The 27,965-nt window shown below is 31.4% G+C and overlaps 2 protein-coding genes across 2 annotated transcripts; one reads left to right on the top strand and one right to left on the bottom strand.

Moving 5' to 3' along the window:
• Positions 1-19: 19 nt before the first annotated feature.
• On the top strand, positions 20-14,822 carry LOC137830566 (villin-3). Its single transcript, XM_068637995.2, has 24 exons — positions 20-396; positions 4,048-4,144; positions 4,571-4,670; positions 5,018-5,086; positions 5,372-5,608; positions 5,677-5,854; positions 5,950-6,082; positions 7,310-7,472; positions 7,564-7,714; positions 7,804-7,904; positions 7,989-8,147; positions 8,776-8,844; positions 8,918-8,986; positions 9,078-9,215; positions 9,317-9,445; positions 11,231-11,378; positions 11,488-11,498; positions 11,623-11,763; positions 11,853-11,978; positions 12,287-12,349; positions 12,705-12,812; positions 13,143-13,404; positions 13,979-14,202; positions 14,283-14,822. The coding sequence occupies exons 2-24, from the start codon at positions 4,089-4,091 to the stop codon at positions 14,394-14,396; spliced, it is 2,949 nt and encodes a 982-aa protein (XP_068494096.1). The 5' UTR covers positions 20-396; positions 4,048-4,088; the 3' UTR covers positions 14,397-14,822.
• A 3,726-nt stretch (positions 14,823-18,548) lies between these two features.
• On the bottom strand, positions 18,549-20,295 carry LOC137830565 (uncharacterized). Its single transcript, XM_068637994.2, has one exon. It carries the CDS (start codon positions 20,013-20,015, stop codon positions 18,645-18,647), a length of 1,371 nt encoding a protein of 456 aa, XP_068494095.2. The 5' UTR covers positions 20,016-20,295; the 3' UTR covers positions 18,549-18,644.
• Between the last annotated feature and the right edge of the window lie 7,670 nt (positions 20,296-27,965).

The raw sequence follows: 27,965 nt of genomic DNA, 5'->3' as shown, positions 1-27,965 counted from the left end.
AAGAAACATGGACGGTGGCACTGTAAACGTACCATGGCCTTAATTTTTGTCTTAACAAATAACAACAACAATAACAATAACCCTTCTCTTTCTCTTTTTCTCTCTCTCTGTTATTGTTTTGTTTATTTATTTTTTTTCTCCTTTCCCATTCTGTTCATCTCACCGCCCTTTTTCCATCATCATCGTTGTCATAATTCATCCACACACGACGCACTTTTTTTCTTTTCTTCTTTCCCTGCAACTCCTTCTCTTTCTCTCTGAATTGCAAATCTCAAAAGCCTCAAAAGTTAGAGAGAGAAAGACCGCGCTCTGAAACACCAATAATTCACCTTCTTTTCCAACTCTATTACTCTCTCTTTCTTTCTCTCAACCTCATCATCGCCGTTGAGATCTCAGGTATATGCGTCAATTGAATTTCGCTTCGCTAAATTCAGTTTTGCCTTCCTCTCTTACGCTGCCTGTATTAGCTGATCTTACTATTTCTTCGTCGTCGCTGTTGTGTTATCGGATTCCATGTTTTCGCTCTTTGTTTTATAATTTTATTGAGTTTCGTGTGTGGTGATCTGTGTGTATTTGTCTCCGTCGTGCTGTGTTTTTTCTTTTGGTTTTGGATCGGTATTTGAATTTTCGTCGTTGTTGTGTTTTATTTTCTGTTGTGATTTTCGATTTTGGTTGTGTTTCGAAGCTTTGGACTATTCGCGTGTTTTTTTTTTTTTTTTTCTGTTTGCTTTTAATTTGAGAGGAGAAATGAAAAACGAAATGAATATTAGATGAACAGTGCTGGTACATCTTAGTATTCGAGTCTAACGTAATTGGAGTTTCTAAGTTTAAAATCCTTCGTTTTCTCTTTTTAAATCAGTGTTTGATCCTTTAAGACGTATCAAGTATGTGCCCAAAGTTCCACGGTTCTGCAATTACATAGCTGTGGTGGGTGTAATCTTATATAGGTTCCCTGCTTTTGGTAAAATTTGGAATGCTTTGCCGAGTTGGCTATTATTGATTTGATTTTATTTCAGATAAGTTTTATGGTGGAGCAATCTGTAATAGAGAAAAGATTTACTGAAATCTTTGCGGTTTGCAGAGATAGCGATTTAAACATGGATGCTTAAATAAGACACCAATGAGAATTTTTTTTTCTAAGATAAAGATGAATTAATTTTTTTTATTTATTTTTTCCATCTCAAACATTGTTTGAGAAAATTGACAAGACATAATGTTACTGAATATGACGATTGGGAAAACCTTGTCATGGAAGGTACTTTGGACTTATGATATCATGAAAAATTGAAAATGACATTATTTAGGTCACTGTAATTGCAAACTGTGATCTTAACTGGAAAACAGTTAAAAATCTTCCTGAGTAATGCAATCCAATTGCTAGAAAATTGTTTACATTTTAGAGTGATGCTTCTTGCCTTGCATGTTATTATTTTGCTTTCTTGTGTTATAAAACTTGTGCACCGTGAAGACGAAAAAATCTCTTTTGTCTACCATTTTCAGTTTTTGTCAACTAAAAAACTAGGTTGACTCCAATCCATAAAGAATGAATATAAGTTTGTTTATCCTAACTTATAAAACGTGTGTCTTTATGTGTTTGTAAGTATGTATTATGGCAATAACAAGAGAAAATTGTTGCTTAAACAAATTTGAAACATTTCTCGTAGACCAGTTTTAGTTAGAGAACTTTTGACATTAAAAACATGCATTACCGCAGACTTATGTGAAGGTGGTGTTATTTTTTTATCCTATATCAATAACTTTTGTTGCTTGTTTTGTTTTTTGACTCAATATCCTGTAGTAGAGCGTTTGTCAGTAGGGGATTCTGCTTAATTGACATCACAATTAATATGACTATCCACTGTTCTACAGTCAATCACACTTGTCTCTTTTAGGAAATTTAGAGCATATTTCCTCCAAGATTACAACACCTTCAATACTCAAGAAGTATTTGAAGCTTCCAAGATCTTTATGTTTACACAAGTGTTCCTTTAGCTAAGATATTCTAGCAGCATCATTCTTTCTAATGACTATATCATTAACACATTATTAAGTGAACACATTTTCCAGAGGAGGTATGACAGTAAAATATTTAATGATCTGCTTTGCTGTGTTTTAGCCCTAAGGTTTGAACAACGAGGCTAAATTTTCCAAACCAAACATGTGGTGATTGCTTAAGACCATTAAGAGAGTGGCGCAATTTAAAAACCAAACCAAACTCCCCCTAATCAACAAACCCTGGAGGTTGCTCCATGCAAACTTCTTATAGATTTCCATGAAAAAAAGCATTTTAATATGCAGTTGATGAAGTAGCCAATTACGAATAGCTAGCTACCAATGGAATGAAAAGACGAACATTAGTCATTTTGACCATTGGAGAAAAAAATATCACTATAATCAAGGTCATAGATTTGAGTGTATCATTTAGCAACTAATTGTGCTTTGAGATGATCAACTTCATCATTGGGGCCAACATTAATGGCACAAACCCATCAACATTCAATTGTCTTCTTCCCAGGTGGAAGGGGAACTAACTTTCCTGTGCTATTATGGTCAAGAGCCTGCATCTTTGCAATCATGGCTTGTTGCCATCCAGAATAATCTAGTGTTTCATTTACATTTTTGGGAATAGTAATAGAAGCTGCAGAGGATATAAAAGAACAATAGGAAGGAGACAACTTGTGGTAGCTAAGAAAATTATAAATGGGATGTGGTTACGAGTAGAACAAGTACCTTTCCAGATGGCAATAGGCCAAGCTGAATCATCATTACTAGGAGTCGCGGAAAACTTAGAACCATTGACTAAAGTTATGAAATGATGATTTTTTGGAAAAGAAAGGGATGAGAACAAAGAGGTATTACCATAAATGTGACAAGAAACACCTAAGTCAATTATCCATGGGCTTTGACTTTCCACGAATTGTGAGATGGAAGTTGTTGACAACATGAGATTTGCAGATGATTTTGCTAAGTTATGAGATTTCAACCTATCAGATTTCTTGGTATTCTTCATCAAAGGATTTGGGCTAAGCAGCTTCAGCTTTAGAGAAATTTGTTGTCTCATCAATAAAGTTATGCAAAGAAACAGTTCTCTTGAACGTTACCCATTCTCTTATAGCATGTGCATTGAGGAAGTTCCCTATAATCATGTCCTCCTTTAGCATTGCGTTCTTCTCTTCCACGTGCGGAAACCATGGTAGTAGATTCTGCACATTCTTGCTTTGAAGTGTTGGAACCCGAAGGAGTTGTGTTGTCAATCTATCTATGGGATGGGACTTCGTGACCTGTTAAAAATTGATCTCTAACATGTTTAAAGTCTTGATGTATGGCACAAAGGATCATCACCATATAGAATTTGTCCAGCTTCTTCTCGATTCCCTCTAACTACTCAACCTCCTAAAACATCTTTAATTCTTCAAGAGCGGATTGAGCTTCACTCATTTAAAACATCATGTATGATTTGTTTGTTTAAGAGAGGCAAGGTTAGTCGGAAAGGCGCTCAATATCATTTGCAAAAATATTTTGAGCCTATTTAATACCTATTCTAACATCCTGTTCTATATGTTTTTAATTCTAGCATCTCTCTGCTTACTTTTCATTGAATATATGTTTGTAGTTCAGTTTACTTTTAAAATCTCAAAGTTTGGTTTGAACCTGAATGTATATCTGTTGTTGATCTCAACATATGTTCCCCCTTTTCTGCTTGTAGAAGTGGGAGGGATTTGTATGTGCTTTTACCTAATGAACCGATATCCATCGAATTTCTCCCTAGGTTCCAATCTCTAGCCTAAATCCATGTTTGAATGCACTTGTCATAATACTGTGATATTATTTTTAAAATTAGATGCTGACATGAAACTTCCATAATGCCTATGGGTATTGGAGAATATGAAAGGAGGCCACATTTAGTGGATGTTTGGATATTGTATTCCATCTAAATTTTTATTTCATCATGGCTTTTGGAATGATTTAAATGCAACTGCTTTATGTGCATAGTGATGAATGATTTTCGCATTCTTATTTTTTCTTAACATTGGTTTCTTCATGCAGTGGATTATACCTTGGCATTTGCACACATAGGAACTTGAGCCATGTCTAGCTCAGCAAAAGTTTTGGATCCTGCATTTCAGGGAGTTGGTCAAAGAGTGTATCCTTTTAGTAAAGGGTTTGATTTATAAACTAAATATATATATTTTAAATTTTCTTCATTACTAAAGTAAAGTTGAAAAGTAAATATAAGAGAGAATAAAGTAACCATCTTCAGCTGTAAACACGACTGATTCACTAACATTAACCTAGGCTTGATCTATCAGACGAAGGTGTGTAAAATGGCTTTATGTCAACATGAAGCTTCATTGTGTTGAAATTAACTTTTATCAATAAGAATCATGGACAGCAAAAATTAGACTCTAGACCACAAGGTTATAGAGTCTGTTGTTCCATGTCATGAACTCTTTACCCTGAATGAGCTGTTGGGTTTAGACGTGAATAATTTTATGTCTAGCATTCATGTTATATTTTACATATTGAATATACTTTATGCTTTTAGAGTTTGAAACTTGACATTCTGTAGAGGAACTGAAATATGGAGGATTGAGAATTTCCAGCCAGTTCCATTGCCCAAATCTGATCATGGGAAATTCTACATGGGAGATTCTTACATCATCTTGCAGGTGTGTACTGTATCCAATTTTATCGTGGATGCATTCATATGTTTGCAAGTGTATGTGGTGTTGCAGTTTGGTGATAAGGCTGGATATTTTGGAGATAGTTAATCTTTTTTAACCCTTTGTGCAATGCTGTAAATTACTCACTTCATTTTCTAAAGATTGAAGTAGATAATAATCTACAGGGGGTTAGATTTGATACAATATACATGCTGTATAAGGAAAACAGCACAATGTCTCCTCTTTGAAATAACAATTTCAAATGATTGACATAATTTCATTAAGTGTGAAATATAGGTTGTAATCTTTTACTTTCATTTATATTTGAGCAATCATTCTATGTGCATTTGCAGACAACTCAAGGCAAAGGTGGTGCTTATTTTTATGATTTACATTTCTGGATTGGAAAAGATACAAGTCAGGTAAATTTGGACTTTCACCCTCTTCCTTCTCCATCCTGATTCTTGCCAAATTTATCTTACATTACTTTTTGTCCTTCCTTAAATGAAGAGGTGAGTATAATGCTGAAGCTTGTAGAGTTGTGCTTTTTTGAAAATGAACTATTTCAAGGTTTTCTTACTGTCTTGTTTTTAAAATATTTAGATGGAATTATTTTGAACATGGTTTACAGCTGTTTAGAATCCATAAACCAATAAATATCTTTTTGACAAAATAATAGTCTTGACTGACACTGATTTTACTTGTAGGATGAGGCTGGAACTGCAGCCATTAAAACTATTGAACTTGACGCTGCTCTTGGAGGGCGTGCAGTGCAGCACAGGGAAATCCAAGGACATGAATCTGACAAGTTTTTGTCATACTTTAAACCATGTATAATACCATTAGCGGGTGGTATTGCATCTGGGTTTAGTAAACCCGAGGAAGAGGAGTTTGAAACACGTTTGTATGTATGCAGAGGGAAAAGAGTTGTTAGATTGAGACAGGTATATTGTTCTCTTTTCGTTAACTTAATTTTGGAGAACATGCAGTTTGACATTTTGCTTTTTGATAGATCCCTTTTGCAAGGTCTTCGTTGAACCATGATGATGTATTCATAGTCGACACTGAAAGTAAGATATACCAGTTCAATGGTGCAAATTCCAATATTCAGGAAAGAGCCAAAGCTTTGGAAATTATACAATTACTTAAAGAAAAATATCATAAAGGGAAATGTGATGTTGCAATTGTTGGTATGGGAAATTTCCTATTATATAATTCAGTAATTCTGTTCATCAAATGCACTTCATTTAGTTTTTTACTTAATAAAAACTACCCTACTTTTCAGATGATGGCAAGTTAGACACGGAGTCCGACTCAGGTGAGTTTTGGGTCCTCTTTGGTGGTTTTGCTCCCATTGGGAAGAAGGTAATCAGTGAGGATGATATTATTCCAGAGTCAATTCCTGCTCAGCTTTATAGGTATGTTGGTTTTGTACTCCTCAAGCTCCTATTACCCTTCCTCCACTCCATGCATCTGTTTTGAGAAGGCTATACAACTATAGACTGTATTTGGCCATTTTTGTAACGAAGACAAAATTATACCATCAAAACAAATGAATTTTCAGCTACTATATTATTATTTTTTAAATCAGTAAATCATCTGATATGCTATTAATATCAAAGACAATTAGAATTTATAATTAATTGCTATATTATCTTATTTTTGTAAAAGAAGATAAGATACAACACACTCTTGTTTTGTCTATGTTACGAGAAGACCAATAGAAACCTAATGCAGAAGATGATACTGTTATTAAGAAGGGAAGCAGAAAATCAGATAAGAGTTTTATAGATGATATGAAAAGTGTTTTGCTGTAGATATATTTATTGACAATTGGCTGATATAGAGTCCAATTCCATTTTTTGGTCAATGCATAGGTTTTATGCTCAATTTGTGTATTTTGTGTTAAATGAGATGTTGTTTGAAATCATGGACTTTTTACTTCTTATAATTCCATCTGATGCATGAATATGCCTTTCTGTTGCTGCTTATTGAATTATAATAAGGACAGCATTTTTTTTTGTTAAATAACATTATCATCATACTTCTTAAAGTTTTTAATCATGGGGACTTGGGAATTATAGGGTGTATAAATCCCACATTAAGTAGTATGAAAGACTAAGTAGAGTATTTAAGTGTTAAGTGCTCATCAAAATATTATAATCATATTAGTTAAAATATTTAATGATAGTGACTTGGGTATTATGGGTGTCTAATTCGCACATTAAGTAGTATTAGAGATTCAATAGAATATGTAAGTTCTTCAGTGCGCTCATTTAATCAATATTAGAGCTAGTTGTTAGGGTCTTAGAGGGCTACTTTGGAGGGTTTTGACTAACGAGTAAGTTGAATGAAGTGTAACACGGTGAAGTACAGTAGAGTGAACCACCAATATGTTGGCTTTTAGGGATGGTGTTATGATAGGATTTAGTGTTACAGAGAGCCCAAGTGCTTGGATAGTAATTTTATCTATATAAATTCATATGAAGTTTATGCTTCATTTGCTCTATATGTGTGCATTAGGCATTTAAGTTTTTTTGACCTGGAAGAAATGGTAACATGTGTTGATTAGCATTCTGATCATTGACAATGCTTCATTCTGATAACTAAAATAAGGAATAACTTCATATGCACTCTCCTTCCAGTATTATTGCCAATGGTGAGGTTAAGCCCGTGGAAGGTGAACTGTCTAAATCATTGTTGGAAAACAACAAATGCTATTTATTGGACTGTGGTGCTGAGATATTTACCTGGGTTGGCCGTGTAACACAAGTTGAAGAACGAAAAGCAGCCTGCCAAGCTGTTGAGGTAATGCCATTGTAGATTCTAGAATGTAGTTCGTACAGAATCCATTCATTTGTTAGTTAAAAGTGGATCATTAATTTATGAATATCTGCAGGAGTTTGTTGCAAGCCAAAATAGGCCAAAATCTACTAGGATAACCAGGATTATTCAAGGTTATGAGACACATTCATTTAAGTCCAACTTTGATTCTTGGCCATCAGGATCTGCTAGTACCAATCCAGAGGAAGGAAGAGGAAAAGTTGCAGGTGAATATCATTTCTTCTCTCCTGTACTTTGAATTGCCATTTTGTGTAGCTAGCCATATTGACAAGTGTGCTATTTGATGTACTGTCAGCACTGCTTAAGCAACAAGGTATGGGTGTCAAAGGAATGACAAAAAGTACCCCTGTAAATGAGGAAATTCCACCTTTGCTTGAAGGAGGTGGGAAGATAGAGGTGGGGTTATAATTTTCTTTATAAACTTTCCTTGGCTTGATTAAATTTAAACCCCTGAACATGTAATATTATTTAAATTTTTAGGTATGGCGAATTAATGGAAATGCCAAGACTGCATTGCCAAAGGAGGAGATTGGTAAATTTTACAGTGGAGATTGTTATATTGTACTGTACACATACCACACTGGAGAGAGGAAAGAAGACTTCTTCTTGTGCTGTTGGTTTGGTAAAGACAGCATCGAGGTAATTGATGTCCTTCGGACTGAGATCTAGATTTATTGTGACTGTGAGGATTGTAATTTCAATTTGATACATTCACTTTTCAGTGCGAACACAATTAGGACTGAACTAGAATTTGGATGTATAGGCAAACATGTTTTTTTTTATTGAACTTGAATAAAAAAAATTGGTTAAACTATACTCTACTATTTACCCCACCCGCAGGGGACTAGTGAGTTTTTATTGGGTTAACCTACCTTTCTCCCAGGAATTAATCAAAGCGCAGAAGTATAAACTTATGAAAGTTGCTATAATTAGTAGTAGGATCTACACAGAAGTGTTGTTTTTGCTACCCATTAAAAATATGGTAACTATTGTTTAATTCTTCTTCTTGGGGAAAGGAATAGTGCTGGAATACTGGTAATTGACCGCTCTACTGAGTAATCACTTATTAATCAACTACTTAAGATTTATTTGGGCAATTTCCCCAATACAATTAGTTGTGGGATTTCATCTTAAAGATATAACTGACCATTATGTACAATTAAACTAATTGTTTTTCAGTACCTATTATTTGTTTCATAATTATTTATCCCTCCCTACTGTTAATTCAAATTTAATGCTTTGACCTTTGGTTAAATTTACTATTTAGGAGGACCAAACAACGGCTACTCGGTTGGCCAGTACAATGTGTACCTCATTAAAGGGTAGACCTGTACAGGTATCGTAAATACTACTGTCAATTTGAGGATGTTGCTTGGAAAACGTGTATAACTCACATTATTTTCTTTCAGGGACGCATATTTGAAGGCAAAGAACCACCACAATTTGTTGCTCTTTTCCAACCAATGGTGGTACTTAAGGTATCATGACCAGAACTATATGGTGTATAAGTAGTATATAGTATAGCTTAGAAAAAAAAACTAATTATTTTATGAAATACACGTATTTTAGGGAGGATTGAGCTCTGGATACAAGAAATTAATAGCAGACAAAAATGCAGAAGATGAGACATATACAGCAGAGTCTATTGCATTTATTCGAATCTCTGGAACTTCTATTCATAACAATAAGTCAGTACAAGTTGATGCAGTATGTACCCATGAAAATATTTTACTTTTTGCCTCTCCATCAAGTATATTTTTAGGGCTTCTTTTTTTCTGATCCTTCATAATTATGTCATTCTTATACAGGTGCCGTCATCATTGAATTCTACCGAGTGTTTTGTCCTGCAATCTGGCTCTACAGTTTTCACTTGGCATGGAAATCAGTGTTCCTTTGAGCAGCAACAGCTAGCAGCGAAGGTTGCTGAATTTTTAAGGGTAAGATCTTGGGATCTAGGTTGTTGATCTTATTTTAAATTATTGAAGCACTTCCACAAAAATTTACAGCTTAAACAATTCTCATTTTTGTACAATTTAAACTCATTTGAGTCTATGGTAATTGCTAAAGATCCGTCTTTTCCTCATTACCTTTAGTTGAACATGTTGGAACTGGAAGACTTAGTCCCCATGCTCATTCTTTATATAGAGTGGTGCGGAGACACAATATGCTCCTAGTTATGAATCATGAGTTGAGAAAGCTTCATTTAGAAGTTCAGATCACTATTTTGATTGATGAAATTGAAATTGTAGCTGTGATATGTAGGGCATAAATCGTGGCTAGATTCATGTTGGTTTTCTTTTTCTTCTTTAAAGAAATAGCTATAGCTGTACAGTAAAATCTTTTAAAGGATAGAGATGTCGTTGAATATAGGACGATTTCTTCGTGCACCTCCATGTGTTTCTTCATACACCCCTATACTTTAATAAACACCCAAATTACAATTTGATATTTTTTACTAAATGTTTTTTTTAATTCTGGAATGTGCAATCTGAAATACAAAAATTTGTATTCTGGATTGCTTTGTATTCTAGATTGTAGAATCTTGAATGAATATTTTTGGCATTCTTGAAAGTATGGGGGTGAGGAAGAAATCTCCCTGAATTTAAATTCTAGGCCTAATTATGTGTTTTTTATCCTTGATAAATTGGGGTCTTTTGGTTTTTGGTTCTTAACTATTTTTATTTTACTTTAGCCTGGACAATTTTTTTTAGATAGTACCTGCCGTAATTCTAGATCTCAAAATTAATGTTGATGATGTCATAAAATCCAATATCAGCAAAATCGACACATCAGTAATGATGTCACCAAAAGTGCCATATCAACATATGATGTCATCAAGGACCAAAACAAAGGAATAAAGGACCAAAGTTAAAAATGGCATCTTTATAGGGGTTAAAATGAAAACAAGTAAACATATTGGAATGGCTAGAAAATTTTTTGGGGCTAAAAGTTTAGTCCGCAGGTCAAAATGGCCTGTTGGCCCCTTTGGTACCTATTTTCAATATAGACTAATTTCTATTTGGTCGATCAAGTAGGTCTGCCGTTTTTGACACCTCTAGTGACAGTCACATTACTATGAGCGGATTATTCTATTTCCAATGGTTTGGGAGAAAACCTAGGACCAAAAAACTTCAAAATCTGTATCGTATGTTCAAGATTTTGTATTATTTCATTTATTTCCATATTGCTTGTGGTTATTGACACATTAGATTTATTTGTGTTGGTCTCAATCTCTTCTTTCAAAATTGGTTAAATTAAATCAGTCATTTTTAACTTTAATATAATTTACCTTTTTTTAATCTCCTTCAACCTTAATATTTATTATTGTTGAAAATTCTCAATAGTCATCTAACCTAGTTTTTCTTGGACTCTAATAAGTTATTTTTAAGCATCAGATTAACATGATGGACGATTTAACAAAAATAACTAAAGTAAAAAAAAGTAGTTTGTGAACTAAAACCATAACAACTACCTTATTGTTATGCGGGCGTAAAAGAAGAGTTGGTTGTCAATGTATCATGACTCATAAACTTCATTGTTTCTTTACTTACTATTTCTACGCATCCAACCAATTTATTTTTTTCACCATACTCATCTTTTATTTCCTTCTCTCAGAATTTCTTACCTCCATCCAAACAAAGTTGTTTGTTTATCATGAGGATAAAATAATAGTAGGTTTGCTATATACATTATTTGCTTACGAGAAAACTGTTCATATTCAGCCAGGAGTTACTTTAAAGCATGCTAAAGAAGGAACAGAAAGCTCAGCTTTCTGGTCTGCCCTAGGAGGAAAACAAGCTTACACCAGCAAGAAGGTTGTTAACGAGGTTGTCAGAGATCCACATTTGTTCACCATATCATTTAACAAAGGTAAAGTTTTTTTGTCATGTTACTTATTATGTAATATTATTATGCAGTTGTTGCATATTTATTGACTGATACACTGACCATTTCTGTTTTTCCATTGTGGGTCCACCAGCAAAGTTCAAGGTGAGTTTTGTTACTGCAACTTCAATATAATTTTTTCATATTTATATGAAAATTGTATATGGTAAGCAAGGAGGTTCTGAATGTATTCTAATTATTTTTTTTATTATTATATTCTACCCTGCAGGTAGAGGAGGTTTACAACTTCTCTCAAGATGACCTGTTACCAGAGGATATCCATGTACTTGACACACATGCAGAAGTGTTTATTTGGATCGGTAATTCTGTGGAGCCAAAAGAAAAGCAAAATGCTTTTGAAGTTGGCCAGGTAACATGCTTAAAAACTTATGGCTTTTATTTTTTTGTATATTTTCTTCTGCTTGAAAGGGTTGATGCATACTCAAATATTTCCTTCAGAAATACATAGATATGGCTGCATCTCTGGAGGGACTATCTCCACATGTACCACTATATAAAATAACGGAAGGGAATGAACCTTGCTTTTTCACAACATACTTCTCATGGGATCATGCAAAAGCTGTGGTATGTACTTGAACATAAAAATATCCCTTTTCCAGTTTGATGTGTTTTGTATTTTCTTTTGAAAAGTTAGTTATTTTCACTCGTTATCTTTAGATTCATTTTATATGTCTTTGTTTATTGAGAATAGATCAGATTTATTGGTTGACTAGCAAGTTTAGTGATATTCCGTTAAATTATTTTTATTATGGATAGGGTTCACAAAGTGTTGAATATAACATAGTACAGCTCCCATGTATGAAGAAGTGTTAGTTAGAGCTGTATATGTGATGTGGTGGTAGAGAGACTTACCAAATAAATTTACCCTGCAGGTTCAGGGGAACTCATTTCAGAAAAAGGTGGCATTACTCTTCGGGGTTGGCCATGCTGCCGAGGTATGGCTCAACTTCTCATTTTTTTGTGGTAAAATTTGAACCATGCAAATTAATCCAGTTTACAGACTATTGTGTCATATTTATCAAAACCACTGAAAAATGAACTTAAGTAATAAGCAATATGTTTACTTGCAAAGTTCCAACTACTTATATGTCACCCGGCCCTGTGCTCTTTTTGTATAAATATATATATATATATATATATATATGTTTATCCAAGTTATGGGTTGTATAAGCTTGTGTAGATGCAATTTGTCAGAGCAATAAATATCATGGCTGATTTTGATGTTGGCATTAATTAATATGCTGTATGTTCCTCTACTGTCTAAAATGACTTGGCTGATTCTGGTTATAGGATAAGTCAAATGGGTCAAGTCTGGGGGGACCAAGACAAAGAGCTGAAGCTTTGGCTGCCTTATCTAATGCATTTAGTTCATCATCATCTGAGAAAGCATCCAGTATGGTATGGTTATTTTTATAGACGATGGAGTACCCTTATAGTCAATGATCTTTAAACCAAAAGTAGATTATTTGATAATTCAGTATAACAAGTAGAGAATATTAAATTCTAGCATTCTCTTTGTTTTGCAAATGGAAGTTAAACAGGTGGAGTTTTAGAATTCCTTTTGCTCCGAGTGAATTAGTGAGATTAAATCAATATATTAGTGGGTTTACTTCATTAAAAGTTACCCCAAGTGGGGATCATATGTGTTCTTTGCGTTTTCTGTTGTTTTGGTAATCTTGTCTGGTCAATCATCAGCAGTGAACTTGATAGTCTTGTGTCTTCTTGCAGACACAAGATAGATTGAATGGGTTAAGCCAAGGAGGACCAAGACAAAGGGCAGAAGCTTTAGCTGCTTTGAACTCTGCATTTAATTCATCATCTGGGACAAAGCCTGTAACTCCACCTAAGGGATCTGGAAAAGGTCAAGGATCACAAAGAGCAGCAGCAGTGGCTGCTCTTTCATCAGTTCTTACCGCTGAAAAGAAGAAAACATCACCTGATGGTTCTCCTGTGGCTGGCAGTAGTCCTCTCACTGAAAATAGCCCCACTGGTAAGAAAAGTAGTTTTTGTTATCTAAACATGATGTTGAATTCAATGGGTTTGCCAAGTTGAATATTTTAAAACATCCTACTATGATTTTTGTGTTTTTCTTTTTAATAATTAATGTAAATGCTTTTGTTCAATTCTAATCATGTTCTTGTTTAATGATTTAATCATAATAATATATTCTGCAATTCTCTTTACCACGTGCAAGTAAACTACAAATAGTGGAAACGTTGTTGTACAGTAGACATGTTTGGATGAACTTTCTACGAGCACTTTTAGGTGGAAAAATATTAAGTCAAAATTAACTAATTTTCTCTGTAAGTTAAAATTAATTTATGCATGATCTAATTTTAGTTTGCGGAGAATCTTATTTCATTTTTTTCTTATTTTCTTCTACTAAAAGTATATATTGTAAAGTTTGTCATACATGCCCATTGTTGTACTACATTCTTGGAATATCTTAAAACTTTATTCAGATTTAGGAGAACAAATAGCACATGCCAGTTTAATAAATTTTAAGTTTTTTCTTTCCCTTATTTGGAACCATAGAATTAAATGCTTGCTTTGTTTGTTTCAAGTTCTTGCTGCAGAAACCAAAAGTGATTCCTCTGAAGTTGAAGAAGTTGCAGAAGCCAAGGAAACAACAGAGGAACCTGCCCCTGAAACTGGTAGCAATGAGGATATGGAACCAAAAGAAGAAAACGTGGAGGAGTCAAATGGTAATCAAATGACGTTCAGTTATGAACAATTAAAGACTAAATCTGGTATTGATGTGGCTGGAATTGATCTTAAACGGAGAGAGGTTAGTCGCTTTCTACTGATTTTATTAATTTTATGCGTAGATTGAAATAACATTTTTCTTTGTTGATTTTTATTGGTCAGACCTATCTGTCGGAGGAGGAGTTCAACACTATATTTGGAATGGGAAAAGAAGCATTTTATAAGTTGCCAAGATGGAAGCAAGACATGCTGAAAAAGAAATTCGAATTGTTCTAGGCTTGCAATCAAAGAGTGCAATCTGGTTCTTTTTTGTTACTATAGCTTTCCTCAGTTATCTTAAAATCTGTTGGACAGGGTTTTATTGGGTACATACCATAGTTTCATATGATAGCGTTTATAATGGACGTAGCTGTGGTTAGTGTCCAAGTTTGAATGTGACGCTGCATGGAGAGTGATTTTTAGTTTTCTCCTTTTAGATTGCCGCTGCTGCCTCTTCCATTGTTTGCTTGCATATTGTAGCTATCAAGACACTCCACAGTGGTGAGCTCCAATTCTTTTATTTTCTCAAGTTTGTATTTTATATATCTTGTGCTCTTTCTTTTATCATTTCTTATTCCTTAGAAAGCCTGCTGTATATGTATTGTTTTTTTGCACTTATCACAATATAATCAAAACATTAAAATGTTTGTTATTTTTAGTTCATTTGTATTGTGTAAATGCTGTTATCTTTTTTTTACTATCCTCATTTAATTTTTTGAGCTTTCCAATTTTGAATAACATTGTATATTCGTTTGTAAAAAATAAATTTATTGTTTGATTTAAATAAAAAATTTAAATGGCATTCTTTCAAATGCGGTTGAAACTACTACTTTGAAAGAAGTATATTAAAAAGTGCTTAAATTGACATCATTCTATTACTAAGTAAATTATACATCCCTGGGATTGGCATTAATTTTTTTTTTTTATTAAATGGATTAGTCTTATGAACTAAGCTATTAAATGTTAAGTAATTCTTTATCAGTGGATTCAATACATATCTTCAGCAGTTTCTCCTGACGGTCTTCATTTTTTGTGCTAACATCAAAATAAATAATGATCAAACTGCAAACTGGTTTAAAAATTCAAAATTGGTTACTAAAATTTAAAAGAAAATCATATATTACTAAAATTTAAAAGAAAATCATATATTATGCTTAACATGTAACTCATTCATCATTCCTTTTGGCTGGTTTTGGCGTAGAAGACAACAATGCGTGTGATTTATCATGTGCTCTTTTGCTGTAAGAAACCAAACTGATCCATGAATTTAGAACCCTTTTACACTAATTTTGCAAAAAGAATTCAAATAAATATTCAAATGGCATTCTGTTATTCATTGTCAAAAAAATTATAGAAAAATCTGACCTTTGTTTTAAACTATCCTTAAAAAAAATGTCAATATTTAATTTATTTGATGCTGGTGTGGTCCTGAGTAGTTGAAGAAGGACCTAAACCATAAAAATATAGTTGCATAGGAGAATGCAGGATTTCATTTGTTGGTAAAGAAACGACAATAATACACTTGCATGGTTGCTCCTAAATGAAACAATGCAAACTCACATGCAAATCTAAAGTCGTTGTCGAAGATGAAAGTATGTGGAGAGTATGGACATAATTTATTAGTATGCATCCTTCTATTCTATGGAATGCTAGGCACACAATCCTATCACAATCTTGTTATTAGAAAATAAATTTAAATTTAATTCATTCTTTTAAATTGACATGTAAATTTAAGTTTAATTCATTATTTCAAACTAATTTGTATGATGATATATGTCTCAAGTTATATATTATAAATTAATTTTGTCTTAATTATACATATGATCAATTTATACTACATAAGTAGATCATCGAATTTTATCTTTAAATAAAGTTTTGGATTCAAACTTTGGTAGTACAAAAATGTGATAAGAAGGGAATATGAACTTTAAATGAATAAATGATAAAAAATGGATAAATGATAAAAAAATTATAAATAAGTTATAGATTTTTTTAATCAGAAATTTAATTTCTCTAAAATAGAAATATATTCGGTTCACTTTTGTGCGGAGAGAATACAATCATGAATATAACAAAGTGAAAACTAAGATAAAGTGATTATATAGTAGTTCATTTTTTAATAAAAATTCATTTTTTTTTCTTTTATGTTATTGGTTGAGAAAAGCATGTCATCAATGTAAAGTTTGAAAGTTTGATATTAAAGGCTTAGAGTTCTAAAGCCTATAAATAAATTTTGTAAATAAGTATGCTAAGTACATTCATATAAGAAAAAATAATTTTGATATTTACTTTAATTGGATATTAATATAGATATATAAAATATAAAGTGTTTGTATATGTAGTGATTATATATGTATCTGTATGATGTTGAAGATAAATTTATGAGTTTTAATATAAGAATATTCAGTAAGACATATTATAAATACTAATGATTTTGTTACACTTTGATTAAGTTTTGAAAAACTATGAATAATACTACGAAAATAAAATTTTCTTATAAGATTTAACTATTATTATGGTAAAAGTTTCTCTAGAAGAAACTAGCCATAAACTTATAATAGTTAGAGTTAATTTTTTTTTCACGATCCACTCTCTTAAGTCAAGTAGGAATAACAACAAAATATACACATAAAGCAACTTGAATATTTGCTCTATAGAGTAAGTTTTTCACTTGAGTGAGAGTTCTTATGCATCTATGAGCTCTCTTACTTTATGTATCCATGAGCTTTCTTATTTTTTTTTCTTAAGTGATCCAATTTTGATTAAGTAGAATATCATTCTCATTTTCCTAAAAATATAAAAAAAAAATAACACAAAAGTAAAATCATAATAAAAAATTAAAAAAGAAAATTATTAAAAATATATCATAAAGTAACTATAATTGTTCAAATATAAAACAAAATTATGTTCAAAATATACTAATATTAGAAACTAATGAAATTGTCTACCTACTCAACAACAAAAAATATTCATATTTGAAGTCTCAGGAATTTGTGTATCTATCCACTATCTATGTTCAGATCTAATAATTAATTATCTATCAAAGTCAGTTGATACACTTATTGTCAAAAACATATGTTATTTATTATAACTTTGTCATTGTCTTATTATGTAACAAAACAACCATATATCCCAAATGGAACAATATTTTTTCAATCTTTTCTTATCTTATCAATATTTTACCTTATTACATGGTTATAAAAATATCATTAGAAAGGGGAGTTACATCTCAACTCATACTAATTCTTTACATTCATCAATATTATCAATAGACCCTCATTTCATCTGCCAAAACTTATCTCTTAGAAGTTTATAGCTTGATTATCTCTTCAAAGTTTATAACTCATTACTCATTCATTAACATTTTATATTCCAATAAGAATATTTCACAAGAGTTCGAACCAAATAGAAAAAATAGAATTCTCCTAATCCTATTTCTTTTTTCATTCAATCTAAGTAATTTTATTATTTTTTAAAATAAAATACAAAGTGTTAGAAAACAAACAAACATGTTACGTTCTTGTAGTTCCTCAAGTGAATAAAGAAAATGAAAGGAACAGAAAAACACAAAACAGTTCTTAATCAACTTAAGAATGCATTAATCCATAACCTTTTCTCACTCAACTAAACCAAAAAATATTGCTTTCAGTTCTTAATCAACTTAAGAATGCATTAATCCATAACCTTTTCTCCTTAAACTAAACAAAAAAAAAAGATTGTTTTTACACCTCGAAGCAATGCAGGGTGAAGCGCGTTTGGGTGGCTTTTATGGTTTATAAAGCTGGAATTCGAAAACTTCAGAACCAAACAATAATTTTAACTGTTATAATGAACAGAGAAGGCATAAAGATTGGAAGCACATGGCACAATCAACGCGCTTTACAGCTACTCTTTCAATCACTCAAACCATTTTTTCTTCTTCAAACGCCTCCATTCACATTTCTCATCCATAAATAAGCGCTTTTACCAACTTTATTGCGGTGCAAATTATAAGCAACAAAATTAATAATTATGTTTCAACACTAGTTAAACAACTCATAGCTGAGAAAATTATTAAAAAAATTTATTAATGTGTCTCTAGTTCAATCTTAATTAAAATGATACAAAATTACAAATTGTTTATTTTAGGGTCAAATTCATGAAATTATGTACCATTAATTTACAATTTTGATTCCATTCTCAATGTTATAGACAAAAAAAATTTATCTTTATATTTTAATTGACTAATAGAGTAATAAAAAAATTTAAAAAATGTGTAACATGGACATGAGTGAAGCTACAACTTACAAGGTTGTTTATTGTAAGGTCAAATTCAACAGTGGTCCCTGAAGAAACTTCAATAAATGTACAATTATACAACTAGCAACAAAAATGATAACAGAGGAGAGATGGTGGAAAAATTTATGTGATAAAACTACTGTACTTTTCTGAAAGCAAGTTCAGTAAATTACAAGAATTTTTTAATTTATTTTTCCTATTTTGTCTTTATTTTTCTGTTTTTTCCACTTGCTGACAATCACTATAAACAACAGAATCCATCACAGAAGAACAAATTTGGTTCTTAACAATAGAATTTAGGTCAGAGTTACCCACACCTACTTGAATTATCAAATAATTCGAAAACGACGTCGCGCCAAAAGCGAGCGAACTCGGTTCCGGTAACGGCTCGCTTGCCACGATCAAATCAACGTCCTTCAACGCGAACTCGTTGCTAGCGAGTTGACTCAGAATCGCCGAGTCCGACACCGAGTTCTTCCTCTTGTGCTGAACAGCGGCTCGCACAATCGCCACCAGCATCGCGCGCGATACGCGCCGAATCCCGCGGGCACCACCCATCAAAACCGCCGAGTTAACAAGGCGATGAGAGTGAGTTCGCTCCGAGTTCTTACCACGTTTAGGGAAAACGACAACCGAGTCGGAACTGCGATTCCTGAGTCGCCCGAGTGGGTCGTTGAAAATCAACACGTTGTTCACGTCCACGAGCATCACGTGCTTGAAATTCCTCCTAACCCGCCCCAGCAGCATGGGGTAACAAGCCCAGCGTCGTAAACTGAGCGGAACTCGGTCGAGGAAGCCAGCGAGAGAATTCTCCGGGTCGAGTTCGTTGGCGTCGAAACTCAGCACCGAGCCGTAACTCGCCCGAGTCGACTCACTGTCGGAACTATTGCAAAAGCTTCGAATTTTCCTGCCCCAGAGGGGCTCTCCTTTTCTGGGGGGCTTGAGGAAGCGAGTGACGTCGAAGGAGGAGTCGGTGGGTGGGCCTCGGCGAGTGGAGTTGAGGTGGGCATGGAGGTTAACGAGGGAGAGGAAGGAGTTGTTCTCGTCGTGAAGAAGGGAGGCGAAGGAGGGTGAGGAAGTGGGGAAGATGAAAACGACGTCGGATTTGGAGGTGATGCCGGAGCGGTGGAGGAGTCGTAGGAAGAGGCGGAGATGGTGGAGGGGGGTGTCTTGGGAGACGTGGCAGAGGAGGAGGTGGTTCATGGCGCGGGTGCCTCGGCGGTAGAGGGTGCCCAAGCGTTGGAGTGCAGGAGAAAAGAAGGGGGAAACAGCATGAATCGAAGAGTTGTGGGGGTGGGAGGGTTGGTGGGGGGTGGAGGGTTGGAATGTGGAGAGGGTGAAGAGGAGGAGGGTGGTGAGGAGGAGGAGGAGGCATATGGAGAGTGTGGATTGAGCTTTGGAGAGAAGGGCATTGGAAGAAGAAGAAGAGGAAGAAGAAGAAGAAGAGAGAAGTTTGGTTTTGGTGAAGGTAGCAATGGTTGGAGATTGAGAGGGAGTGGTGTCTTCTGGGAACAAAACTAGGAGGAAACCCATGAGCCTTTGGGTGTGTCGGTGTTTCTGTAGGGTTTTCGTGTTCATTCTGTCTATGTGTGTACCTTTTTACTTTCTACTCTTTCGTTAACCACACAACATGTTTTCTCACTCAACTTCCCACGCATGCACCAAAAAGTGACTCGGTGGTGACGGATAGACACACATAAAAGGAGTAGATCTCAAATTGTCATGACATGTTTTTTTTTTCGTTACCATACACGGGAATTAATGTTTTTGGACTTTCTTAGATAAGGAATGGCTGAAATTTCCTTCATTTGAGTTTAGTGTTCTTTTTTTCCCTCTAGATGATTTAAGTTATTTTATGACAAAGTATAATGTGTGAGGGAAAATTTTTTAAAAAAATTGAAATTTAAATATTTTGTTTTTACCAAAATGCAGAACCTATGAGACTAAATGGTATGTCCGTGTATCAGATGCGACACTTGTATAACACATTTATTGGTGAAGTATCAAATTCAAAAATATTTATTGGATTTATGATAATACTAACACAACTCTAAAAAGAAAAAATACATTAATTTTTTAAAAATTAAAATTTATTGTATAAATTTTTATTAGGATTATAAAAATAAAAAACATTTTTTTTTGAATTCGTCATAAGAAACATTTTTTAAAAAAAAAATTGAAACATATTTGTACATATAAATTTTTATTATCAATTTATATAATTTATAATTATATAATATATAAATTCATGTTACTGCCATTTAAATTATACGTATATTTGTGTCAAGTGAATTTGGAGGGTGAGAAACTCTTCTATTGAGTTGCCAAATATGACAAGAGGAGTTATTATTGTAAATAATATTTGAGCCCTGAATAGAAGATATAACGAAAAAATCTCTAATGTTAAACTCAATAAAATAGATATGAATAATAATAATAATAATAATAATATAAAAAAAGACTATAGGTTGAGATGTTATCTTTAATGATAATCTTTTATAAGCATTTATCATAAAAAAATAAGGTCAAATAAGTAATAATTTTTTTAATTAAGATTATATTTCATTACTTTTTGGCTAAAACATTAAATAGGTTAATAAATGTGGTTAATATGTCTCTTATCAAAGTTTTAAAAATCTCAATTTGTTACCTTTTATTTAAAAAAATCAATTCGATACTTTATGATTTTGAGAAGGTTCATTTTGGTTCACTTAAATGAAAGTATTAAATAAGTTAAAGCTTTAGGATAAATTCTTAACCTATTTAATTAACATTTTGGTTGAAAAAAAATATCAAAATAAACATTTTTAAAAATACAAAATACTTTTGCAATTAATGTACTAAAACATAAAGGAGCTAATTAAACAAAAAGACTACAAAGTAACATTTTAGTATTTTTAGCAGTTGAATAATTATAAATATCACAGAGTTTCAAATTCATCATAGAAAAAAAAAACAATTTTAAACTAGCATCTCCTATATATTTATATTTTTCTCTTGATTTTAATCATCAATATCAACAAAAAATATAGAAGATAGTTAATTTTAATTATAATAATATTTTAGAAATTAAATTAAATTTAAAAAAATATCCATGTAATTAAATTATCTATTTCATGATAATATTTAGTGTTACTACATATTTGTACTTTTTTGTTTATATTATTATTGTTTAGTAATATATTCACTTTTTTTCAGATAGAATAAACATAAAGTTCAAACCAAAATTAGGTTTTTTTTTTAATAGGTTGAAACTAAGAGAACGATTATTTTCTTTCTCGATTAGTTGGTTGGTCGGTCTATCTTTTCTTCTCCTTTAGATTTGGTCATCTTGTCCTTCTTCTACTTCTCCATTCCTCGTATTCGTAAACTCTAAGTTCAAATGGTACCGGTAAAAGACACTCTTATGCTCAAAAGTGAGTATTTGGTGTCCAACACTCGGTACCTAGTGTTTGATCACCGATTAGTCTCGCTAATCCTCTATTTAGACATAGTTTTGGTTGTGTTATCAATCTTGATAACATATCGAAACTTAAAGTGCGGATCCCATCAGTACAGCTATTAATAAAGTTCAAATTAGATTTATATGATTTAAGATTTTGAGCAAAGTATTAATTGTAAGAAATATAATTAGTATTTTGACTTCATAAAAATACTAAAAGTAATCCCGAAGAAAATAGTTAATAGTTAATGTATTATTGTTTTTTTTTAGAAAAAAACTATTTCAGAACAATTTTTTCTCCCTAAAACAAACAGAGGAAGTAAAAGATAACTAACAATTTAAAGTTGGATTCATGTTTTTCATAAATAGTAAAAAAATAAGACGGACTCATTTTTTTTATTAAAGTTGGAAATGTTATTTACTGCATTCTTTCTAAAATTTGTTTTGCGTAATTAACATTATTTTACTCATGGAGATATGCATTTGATAAAAAAATTACATTTAATTTATTTATATTTTAGTGTACTTATTATATCTCTGTTCGTACACATAAAAGAGTAATCTTAAATAAATTGAAACCGTTCGTGTTATTTGTGTTTAAAATAATGTATATTATCCTAAAAAATACATATTTATTAGAAGTTATTTACATAAATTTCGTAATAAAGCAAATTTGCCTTAATTAAAATTTTGAACTCATATGAAGTATTTTCGTTTTCATCCTAGCTGTGATGAGACAATCATGATATTGATATTTATCAACTTAATACATTGATAGAAACTAAAATAAAAACATTTTATTTACAAGGGCTAAATAAAAAATGATATTTTTTAAGAATTAAAATGAAAATATTTATAGAAACTAAAAAATCATAAATCAAACATTACTTTTAACATTTGTTTATGTAATTTTAGTGTATATCCTGAATACAATATTTTTTATTTTAAAATCACGATTTTTTCTTTAAAATATATTATAATAAATTAAAAATTATATAATTAAACTGTTATTAAATCTTAAAGAAAAAAAAATATCAGAATGTGAATGTTTCGACCTCAGAGATAATATTGTTATGGTCAATCACCGCATTCGAGATATTGTTCGCTTTGAAAATCGGTGTTCTATTACGATTTTGTTAGGAAATATATAAGTTGTCATTGGTCTCGAAAAAACTAAGGAATACAACCTGAGGGATGTGAAACTATTGGATATAAAAAAAAAAAACTTTCTATTATAAAGCAAACTTACTAAACAAAGTTGTGAAGTAATTAAATAAGTGTCACAATCTTATCGGAATATATATAAACAGGAATATATGAAGCTTCGTTTGTTCGGATAAGAAAGAAAGGAAAGAGAAAGATGCATATCTACACAAAACTCACAAAGCTAGGAATAAAAAAAAGGCCAAAAGGGCAAAGGAATTTTTCTTCTAAAAAAAAAAGAAAACAAAATGGCTTTAGATTTTGGTTGAAATTATTATGCATGACTCAACAATTACTTTTACCTTTTTATAAAGTTATAACTTTTTTTTTAATTTAATACTAAAAAATTATTAAATAAAAAATAATTTTAGAAATTAAAAAATAATTTATATTAACTAAATTATATATTATTTTAAAAATTAAAAAAATTATTAATATCTAAATTAATTTTTATGATTGAAAAATAATTTTTAAATTGTATCTAATTAATTACATGAATTTGAACTATTAATTATTTATATTCTAAAATTGATAGATAAAACATTACTAACTAATTAATTAATAATTTAAAAATTATTTATCAATCATATAAACCAATTTAAACCCAAAACTCTAAATGTCAATAATTTGTATATAATTTATTTATTATAATAATTAATTTTTTTCTTCGAAATTTGTTTTATCTAATGACTTTCTTAATTATTTATTTTCTATATTACTTCCAACATTTTATTTCACCCAAAAACAAATGATACTCAAACCAATCATAACAAAGGCTTTAACATTTTCATTTTTTCTGTGCTTTTATTCATCTCATTTTAGTTGAAACCAATTAATAATACCTGTTAGCCTGTTTGCAACTACTAATTTTGTACGTGGAAGAAAAAAAAAACAAATTTAGTTATATACTATCTAAAGAGAAAACATAAATAAAACGAGGGAAACAATTCATAAACAAGATAAAAATCGCGTATTAAACTTTTTACATAAATATATTTTTTTTTTTTACAAGAGAAGCTTATACAATCATTATGTTTCCTAGTGGTAAATATCTTATTAATATTTATTTACATAGCTAAAATATAGACATAATAATGATTATGTTTTTAATATTATATTAATATATGATTTTTTTGTATTATAATGAATAATGGTAAAAAATAATAAAATAAAAAGTTTATGATAAATAAAATGTATTCACTTTTCACTTACTTATATTATTTTTTACCTATATCTAAATGAAAATATTTTCTTTAGTAAGAATTGGAGAGAAAATAACAATAATCCAAATGCAGTTTTGTAGTAAAATAAAATAGTTGATAGAGTTAAAAAGGTCATTGTTTGGTCCCTCTCACTGAATTGGTCATTCTTGGGAAAAGCAGAGATTCCTATAAAACTATACCTATTTTGGTGATGTGTTGAAGAATTGTGTAGGACCACTCATTTAATTTATCCAACCTTACACTCTTCTAAACCATTCATGTTCTAATACCCCAAGCTTTGAGGGGACACTATTGAGGGAGACATAGTTGGAGATCCCATACTAAATATCAGAGTCTTTCATAATATATAAGTAGGTGCAAATTTCACCTCATTGAGCTAGTTTTATGAGGTCGAATTAGGCTTAAAGTTCACTTCGTAATATGATATCAAAGTCAGGTCCGAGCCTATCCTAGTGAGTGTTTGTGTTGGGCTTATCGTGTCACCCGCTATTGGGCTGCTATCGGACCACCCATAATATATAGTCTCACCTATAATATATAGTCTCACGCACGAGTTGACAGTCTCGGCGTGAGGGGATGTGTTGGAGATCCCACATCGACTAGAGATTAAAGCTTTCATAGTAGATAGTATATAAGTGGGTGCAAACCTCACCTCATTGAGTCGGTTTTATAGGGTTGAGTTAAGCTTAAAGTTTACACTTCCAACTTTCATTTCATATCTATCAAATCAATGAACTAATTCCTTTCAATTTCTATCAGAATCAATATGACAAAACCACACTATAAATATAATATAATCTAGGTCTAAATAGATGAAATTTATCTCATTCTCTCTCATATTTTGTATGCTGATGACATATTTATTTTTTGTAGGGGGGATATTAAGTCTCTTAGAAATTTGAGTACTTTTCTTAAAATATATGGTGATTTTTCTGGTCAATATATTAATAACTCTAAAAGTAGTTTCTTCACTATGGATAATTCTCCAAGATTTGTCACCAAAATTCAAAATATTCTTTCCTGTAGTCATGGTTGTCTGCCTTTCAATTATTTAGGAGTGCCTATCTTTGTTGGTGCTCCAAAGTGTCGGTTTCTTCAACCTTTGGCTGATAAAGTTAAATTGAAGCTAGCATCTTGGAAAGGTAAATCTCTTAGCATGATGGGTCGAATTCAGCTGGTCAATACGATGATTACTAGATTTCTAGCTTATAGTTTTAATATTTATAAATGGTCTGTTTCACTTATTAAGCAAGTTGAGCAGTAATGTGAGAATTTTATTTGGACTGGTGATATTCTGAAAAAATGTATTGCTACCGTTAATTGGGGGAAAATTTGTTCACCTCTTGAGGATGGAGGCTTGGATATTATTAATCTTCATCATGAAAATAATGCATATCTTCTTAAGCTTGCTTGAAACTTTGCTTATAGCAACAGACCTTGGTTTTTACTCTTGAAAGCCAGGGTTCTTAAATCAAAATACGAGTTTAGAACGGTTTATAGATCTTCCTCTCTCTGGTTTGGAATTAAGCAATTTTATTTATTCTACCATACTTTACTATACTTATTGGACTGATGGTACAAGTTCTTTTATTAATTTCTGGAATGATAAATGGTGTTCTACTACTTCTTTAGCAAATATTGCAGGGTTATATGATGATGTTAGCATTTCGGATACAGTCTCTCAATTTTGGACAGGTTGTGATTGGAATATTCCCTTATCTTTACAGCAGATGCCTCATTTTTTTAAACGAATCTTGTTGTTTCACTCTTAAATCGGCTAAGACTTTTTTCTTGGAACCAAGAGTTCCAGGTGGTTGGGGGAAATTCATTTGGTTTTCATCTATTCCACCTTCCAAAACTCTAGTACTCTGGAAAAATTTTCATGGGCGACTTCCTACAAATCAACATATTCGAAATAAGGGTTTGCATATATGTTCTATGTGTTCGCTTTGTGAAAAGCATGAGGAATCTATTCAACATCTATTTTTTGAATGTTCTAACGCATTGCATATTTGAGCTGGGTTCGATAAATTTTTCTTACTTCTCATTTCTCTAATAAGGATGATCTGCTTTCTTTTATTAAGAGTGATGCTAGTCCTTTGATTAAATTGATTAAGCTTGCGGTGATAACCTTTTCTATATGGATGATGTGGCGTACGAGGAATTATGCTAGATTTCAGGATAAGATTGAAGCTTCTAAGGCTATTTCGATAATTAAAGATTTAACTTGTCTAGAGGGAAATTCGTCTAAAGCTTCAATGAAGAATGATATGTTGAACTTCAACATGATTAAGTTTTTTGGTATTAAGACTCGTAGTGGTAAAGTTCTTCGTCCTCTTCCTATTAGATGGGAGTTTCCTTCACCAGGCTGGGTTAAAATTAATATTGATGGGGCTGCTAGGGGGTATCCTGGTCTTGCTACTTGTGGAGGTATTTTTCGTGGGAGTATGGGAGAATTTATTGGTGCTTTTTCAGCGTTTCTTGAAGTTCATACTGCTTTGGTTGTTGAGTTTTATGGAGTTATACATGTTATGGAGGAAGCTCAAAAAATGTGACTTACTAATGTTTGGCTTGAATGTGATTGCCTTGATTTGTGCTGCATTTACTGCTAGGACTAATGTTCCGTAGATGCTTCGGAATCGATAAAATACTTGTCTTAATTTTTGTGGGACAATTAGGTTTATGGTTACTCATATTTTTTGTGAAGAGAATGCGTGTGCTGATAAGTTGGTTAATTTATGATTTATTCATAGAGAATCATTTCATTGGTATAATAGACTTTCACCTAGTTTGTTCTTAGAATTCTTTATGAATAGGTATAGTCTACCTATGTATCGTTTATGTTAACATATGGGTTTTGATATAGTCCCCCATATTTTTGTATTTTTTTCTTTTTTATTTTTTTAATAATATTTTTTTTCTTCATGTGATGACAAATGATTGTTGTTACTTGTGTCAGCCTAGTTGAGATGTAAGTTGCATAGTGATGCCTAACATGAAAATTTTTATATAAAAAAAATAACATAAAAAAATAAAAAAAAAGTGGATGCAAATTTTAATTGGACAATATTATAAAAAATCTATACTTTTTATACAACCACATTACAACTTCAAAATTATTATTTTAATATTTTTTCATATTATTTAATTATAAATGTATTATTTATTATATACATTTATTTTAAATCCATCACATAAAAAAAAAATATAATACTAAAAATTGTGAAAGCATTATTTTGTATTTTAATTTATAAACCAATTTTCAACTATTATGATTATATAAGAAATAAGGTATTATGATTATATAAGAAAAAAAATGAATTTAAACTGAATAAAATTATTAGATATTAAAATTGGTATTTTTTAGAAAAGGGATATGGTTTTATAATCTCGCACTTAACATTAACATTGTCATTAAACTTCTAAGTATAAAAAGTTATATCTTTTCACGTATAAAATTTATAATTAAATTTGTTAACTTATCATTATATTTATATATGATTTTATTATAAGTATAATTTTTTTATTAATAAATATAAGTATAAATCAAATTAAAATAAAGAATATAAATACTATTTTAATAATTATATAAATTATTTAAATGCTTATTTTAAATATTATTTATTAAAATATTTGAAGGGGGGAATGTATTTTTTTTCA

This window comes from Phaseolus vulgaris, chromosome 7, assembly GCF_051622355.1.
Source record: "Phaseolus vulgaris cultivar YP4 chromosome 7, ASM5162235v1, whole genome shotgun sequence".
In the NCBI taxonomy this organism is placed as follows: domain Eukaryota; kingdom Viridiplantae; phylum Streptophyta; class Magnoliopsida; order Fabales; family Fabaceae; genus Phaseolus; species Phaseolus vulgaris.
Note: the sequence above shows the minus strand (reverse complement) of the source record. Positions and strands in the feature narration are given on the sequence as shown.